General features: G+C 34.1%; 1 protein-coding gene across 1 annotated transcript; it reads left to right on the plus strand.

Annotated features, from left to right (window-relative positions):
• Window positions 1–1,241: 1,241 nt before the first annotated feature.
• LOC112030103 (protein PMR5) lies at window positions 1,242–5,477 on the plus strand. The gene is made up of 5 exons (XM_024062786.2): window positions 1,242–1,774; window positions 1,892–2,063; window positions 2,488–2,666; window positions 2,822–2,980; window positions 4,991–5,477. The coding sequence occupies exons 1-5, from the start codon at window positions 1,437–1,439 to the stop codon at window positions 5,331–5,333; spliced, it is 1,191 nt and encodes a 396-aa protein (XP_023918554.1). The 5' UTR covers window positions 1,242–1,436; the 3' UTR covers window positions 5,334–5,477.
• The last annotated feature ends 360 nt before the right edge of the window (window positions 5,478–5,837 follow it).

The following is a 5,837-nucleotide window of genomic DNA, read 5'->3' on the forward strand; positions in this document are numbered from 1 at the left end:
GTCAGAAATCACTCAAATTACGTCCCAAAAAGTCTCAAAACTTGTGAGAGATATATATTTATTGCAAATGTCTAGAGCTTTTCATTCTAGAATCACAGTTAATTTCATACCATTTTTACATATATTTTATACTATATGATAGACTGTGAAGCACTTTTATATAAGTTCACAATTTTTTTCCACCACTTATGTGATTACAAAAATAGATATGAAATTATAGATCATATAGTAAATAATATTTAATTGATATAAAATTTGACGTGTGTATTAAGAGGGTAAAGAATATGCAATTCGATGGTTAGATTTTCAAAATATATAATAATGTTTATTTTATTGAATAAAGTATAGTCTTAGGCTATAATAAATTTTGTAACTAAAATTTGTCCATATTATTGTTATAGTGTGTGTGGATTAATGTTGTATGTCAGAAATCACTCAAATCACGTCCCAAAAAGTCTCAAAAGTCTCAAAACTTGTGAGAGATATATATTTATTGCAAATGTCTAGAGCTTTTCATTCTAGAATCATAGTAAATTTCATACCATTTTTAATATATTTTATACTCTATCTGTCTCATTTTTTTTTGTCCTGTTTAAAAAGTCAAATTTTTTTAAGGGAATATCATTTATTATTTTGTCTATTTTTTAAAAATGTATAAGTTTCCAAAACTATCTTTAAAAAAATTTATCAAAAAATTGAATTAGTAAATTAATAGGTGTATAATAAGAACATTAGTAAATTAATGACTTTTATTTTTAAAAATAGGACAATATTTTGAGACATCTAAAAATGAAATAGAGAACAAAAAAAAGTGAAACGGAAGAAGTATTATATGATTGACTGTGATCACTTTTACATTAGTTCCACCTCTTACTCGATTACAAAAATGGTTATGAAGAATCACACGCCCACGCCCACGCCCACGCCCACGCACGAACAAAAGATACCTAGAAGGCTAGAATGAAGAATCAATCACTTAGGAGTTGAGAGGCCCAAAATGTTAGTTACAAGCTTTGAATCCGGAGCTAATGCTAGTGATTCTTTTTTGGGGGTTGTGAAGTCCTAGAACTTGTGATTTCAAATCAACCACACCCCAAAGTTACATGAAGACAAATTAACCATTCCCCCCAATAAGAAGAACCCACAGTGTCACTGTAGTTTGTTCAAGGTCCAAATCAACCTCACAAGTCACAACTCACAAGCCCACCGCCAACAATAAATTTAACTCACATGCACAGATCTTATTAGCTAGCTTCACATGCACACAACAAAACAAAAAACCCTTACACATTTCATAAGACTGTATAGAACCAAAACCCCTGACTTTAGATCCTTTAATATATACGTTTTTCCTCTGTTCCTCTCTCTCTCTCTCTCTCTCTCTCTCTCTCTCTTTTTGCTTTTGCTTTTATCCCTCCCTCATAATAATCTCTGCAATGGTTCGGCTCTCTTCTCAATCCTCTTGTTCTGCTTTTGGGTCATGTTTAACAATTCTATGTCTGCTCTTTGTTCAACCCCACATAGCTTCGTCAGCTCTGATAATGAGTTTGAGAAACCACCATAAAAACTACCAACACAGAAGACCCATGATCCAAACCAACCAAAGCTCTTGTGCATTGTTTGCTGGTACCTGGGTTCGTGATGATACATACCCAGTTTACCATTCCTCTAATTGTCCAATCATAGACCCCGAATTCAACTGCCAAATGTACGGTCGGCCTGACTCTGACTACCTTAAGTATCGATGGGAGCCCCTCAATTGTCAGCTCCCAAGGTAAAAAAAAAAAACTATTTCTTTTCCTTACTTTATACACATAATCATACTAATGTTTGTGATATTGTACATTTTTGTTTATGACACTTTGTGACTTGTTTAGCTTATTCATGGTAGGTTCAATGGGCTTGAATTTTTGGCCCAAATGAGAGGGAAGACCGTGATGTTTGTGGGTGACTCGCTTGGACGGAATCAATGGGAGTCTTTGATTTGCATGATCTCAGCTGAAGCGACTACAACCCCAACTCAAGTCATCAGAGGCGATCCTCTCTCAACCTTTCAGTTCTTGGTCAGTCTCAAATTCTCAATGTTGAAAAACCTCACTTCCAAAAATTCGTCAATTTTGTCATTTACTTTTACAACTTTAACGAAATTGTCAACAAATTAATAAGAAAGCAAAAGTAAAGTGTGGTTTTCTGTTGGCCACGACAGGCGCACTACTCATTTTCGTCATGAATCCTACAATAAATCCAGAGGGCTACATTTGGGTTTTTTTTTTAATAATTTTCTTTAGAACAGAGACCAGTTGATAAAAGTTTACAAGGGACCAAAAAAGCTGTCAGCATTATTTTTGACAAGTTGTTGCTAACTGCAACGCACTTAATAACCCTCTATTTATTTTTTCTCCAAAAATTGTAGACTCTTTGAAATTAGCATAGTAAGTCCATCCAAATGGGGCCTCTAATAATTTGTATTTGTCAAAATAAATGCAGGACTATGGTTTGTCCGTATCATTTTACCGAGCTACATATCTGGTTGACATAGATATGGTTGAAGGAAAAAGAGTTTTAAAGCTGGATGACATTTCTGGCAACGGCAACGCATGGCGGGATGTTGATGTGCTCTCGTTTAACACCGGTCACTGGTGGACCCACAAAGGATCTCTACAAGGGTAGGTCAAATATATTTCCTACACTTCTATTTGTGTATGTACTATTAAACAATTGTTGTGTGTTGTGACTCAATCGATAATTTTAGATATTTTTGACAAGGAATTTAATAATTTTAATTGAGATTTGAGGGTTAATTAAAGGTTATAATTTGCAGGTGGGATTATATGGAATCGGGAGGGAAATATTACCAAGACATGGATCGTTTGGCTGCTTTGGAAAAGGGTCTTAGAACATGGGCAAATTGGGTTGAAAACAACGTTGACAACAGCAGAACCAGAGTCTTCTTTCTATCCATCTCTCCTACGCACTACAAGTGGGTCTCTCTCTCTCTCTCTCTCTCTCAAATAATTGTGTTGGGTGAATTTCTATGCTTCATAATTGCATGTTGGAGTTACTAGCACTAGGCTGCAAGCTCCAAGCACCAAAAATTCGTTGCAAAATGAGCTGTACATACTACATAGGGGTGCGAGTTGGGCCATGCTGGGCCCAACCAGAGTTTAGGTTAGTTCTAATGGAGTAAATAATGTTATTTAGATAGCCTGTTCCTCAAAAAAAGAAAAGAAAAAAGATAGCCTAAATACTTGAACTTCTTGTCGTGTGGTCTAAATCTTGCGGTGAAGGTTCAATCACTCCGAGGGAAAATAAGAAAAAATACTTCAAAACAAAGTTAGTTGTTGGGAGTCACGTGATTAAGGTCTGTTTAGTAATGATATTCTAGTAAGATTATTTAAGTGTTGAACATAGTGTTATGCATTGGATGAAAAAAAATGTTATGAAATTATGTGTTATTAAACAACGAAAAATGTTGTTCAAACAATATTACTAAATAGATCCTTAATTTCTGAACTTAAAAAATGACTAATATGTATTATATTTAGGGTGCATTTGGGAAGCGCGTTGGAGCTTTCCATGATTGTGTTTTGCGCGTTTTTATTTTTTTATTTTTTTACCAGTGCCTGGTGCACTTTCATGAACAGTGCAATCAGTCTAATGAACAGTAAATTCATTAATAAACAGTAACAAAAAATATTTTTTAATTATTTTAAGTTTTTAATTTTTAGTAAAATAAGTGGTATCTAACGCACATTTGGTTGCAAATACAAAGGGCAATCAATTTATTTCTTCACTTGAAAATGAAAAACAAAATGTCCGGCTCTTTGTTTATTAAAAGGATTTTAAAAAAGAAAAATGATTTAAAGATTAATTAGCAATATTTTCATTCATAAATCAATACTTTTTTACAACCTTTTCTTTCTGATGCTGAGGATAGTAAATAATTTTCATCGAATAAAAAACCAAGAAAATAAATGACAGTCTCCTTCTTGCGGTAAAAGTGATGGTAGGATTACCATGGGAGCTCGTTTTGTCCAGGGAGTAAATACCAAATAAAAATCTGTTCTTGTCGGTAGCACTAGCAATGCTGAATAAAAAACAAACTAGCAGCCTCAATTTGTCGGATGTGCAAAAAGTTAGTCAATATTATTCATTCATATGTTTCTTTACTACCAAAACATGTCGGTCAAAAAAAAATTCTCTATTTCACATATGCAATAAAATTCTCTCTATCTTTCCCATTAAAAAAAAAAAAAAAAAAAAAAATTTCACATATGCAATAAAATTCTCTCTATCTTTCCCATTAAAAAAAAAAAAAAAAAAAAAACATGTCGGTCAAAGAACCAAAAAAATATATAGTTTTTACCAATTTTTTATAAATTTTCAGACCAAATTAGGATATGGTTCTCAATTGAACCGATTAATTTGATCCGCTTTTTAAAATCATACTTATTTTTACTCAACAGACTGAAATCATGCTTATTATTACTCAACATGTTTGTGATAATTCAACATTTTCAATTTCTATTTCATACATGATAGTGATAGTGATAGTGATAGTGATAGTTATAGACGGTGTATAAGGGATATACAACTAAAATTATGTTCAATTAAAATGGTGAAATCATGTTTTCAAAAAATAATTTCATTATTTTATAATTATAATTGAAATTGTGATTAACAGATATGTGCAACAAAAATTAGTAAATTAGCGATTTGTAAAATCCACTTGTAGTAGCTGTTTTATTCAACCATTGGGCAAAAGCTGCATACATTATTAGGTTTAAAGTTGTGAGACAAGAAAATGATAAAAGTCATATATCAATCTATATCAAGGTTTGTGCAGCAAAAACAAAAAAATCTATATCAAGGTTTAGTATATACTTCTGCTTCATAAATTTAAGTACAAGTTGTTAGCACCCCTTATGTTACTTGTAATGATACAGATTCTGGGGCAATTAATTAATATGTGGTGGAATGACATTGACAGCCCAAGTGAATGGAACGCTGGTGCGGCGACATCAACAACAAAGAACTGTTATGGCGAAACAGCACCAGTGGCAACACTTGGATCAACATACTCAGCTGAGGCATACCCTGATCAAATGAGAGTGGTGGATACTGTGATTAGGGACATGCGCAGCCCTGTATATTTGTTGGACATAACAATGCTATCAAAGCTAAGAAAAGATGGCCACCCTTCCATCTATAGCGGCGACCTGACCCCAGACCAGAGAGCTAACCCTGCTCGATCTGCTGATTGTAGCCATTGGTGCCTTCCTGGATTGCCTGATACTTGGAACCAACTATTCTATACTGCTTTGTTTTTCTAAATTTTGTGTTTCCTACTAGTCTATATAGCATTAATTTTTATGATACGGTTTATAAGAGAGAGCAAAATTGCACCTCTCTCTCTCAATATAAATTAATGCATAATTGTTAGGGAAGAGAAATAACTTCTTCCTTGTTAGGTATTCTACTTTTAAGCTTCTTCCAATTAGGCTTATCTACGGGTCGGTTCGGGTTGGATTTGTGCCCAACCCGGAACCAACTTGACTAGATTGGGTGGTAAATATTTCAACCTGCCGTCGACTGGAGTAGTTGATCAGACTGGGCGGGTCAGAGCTTCCATGGTTGTCGGGTGGATCGTTCGGAGTTGATCATTTGGAAAACGGCGAGAACCCGACCAACAAAAGATGAAAACAGTAGAAATCTGGCGAAATTTTTTTGAAAAAAGGCAGAAATTCGGCCAGATCTCGCTAGATCCAGCAAGATCTTGGCTAGATCTAGCGAAATCTCATCGGATCTAGCCTAAATCTTCCCAAAAAATTCAAAAA

The sequence above is a fragment of the Quercus suber genome, unplaced genomic scaffold (genome assembly GCF_002906115.3).
Source record: "Quercus suber isolate HL8 unplaced genomic scaffold, Cork oak 2.0 scaffold_479, whole genome shotgun sequence".
In the NCBI taxonomy this organism is placed as follows: Eukaryota; Viridiplantae; Streptophyta; class Magnoliopsida; order Fagales; family Fagaceae; genus Quercus; species Quercus suber.

Bases quoted from the DNA above. Each gene is read 5' to 3' on its own strand.
- LOC112030103 (XM_024062786.2), top strand. From the start codon at position 1,437: ATGGTTCGGCTCTCTTCTCAATCCTCTTGTTCTGCTTTTGGGTCATGT. The intron at 2,667-2,821 runs GTAGGTCAAATA...TATAATTTGCAG, and splicing joins CACAAAGGATCTCTACAAGG to GTGGGATTATATGGAATCGG. The intron at 2,981-4,990 runs GTGGGTCTCTCT...TGACATTGACAG, and splicing joins ATCTCTCCTACGCACTACAA to CCCAAGTGAATGGAACGCTG.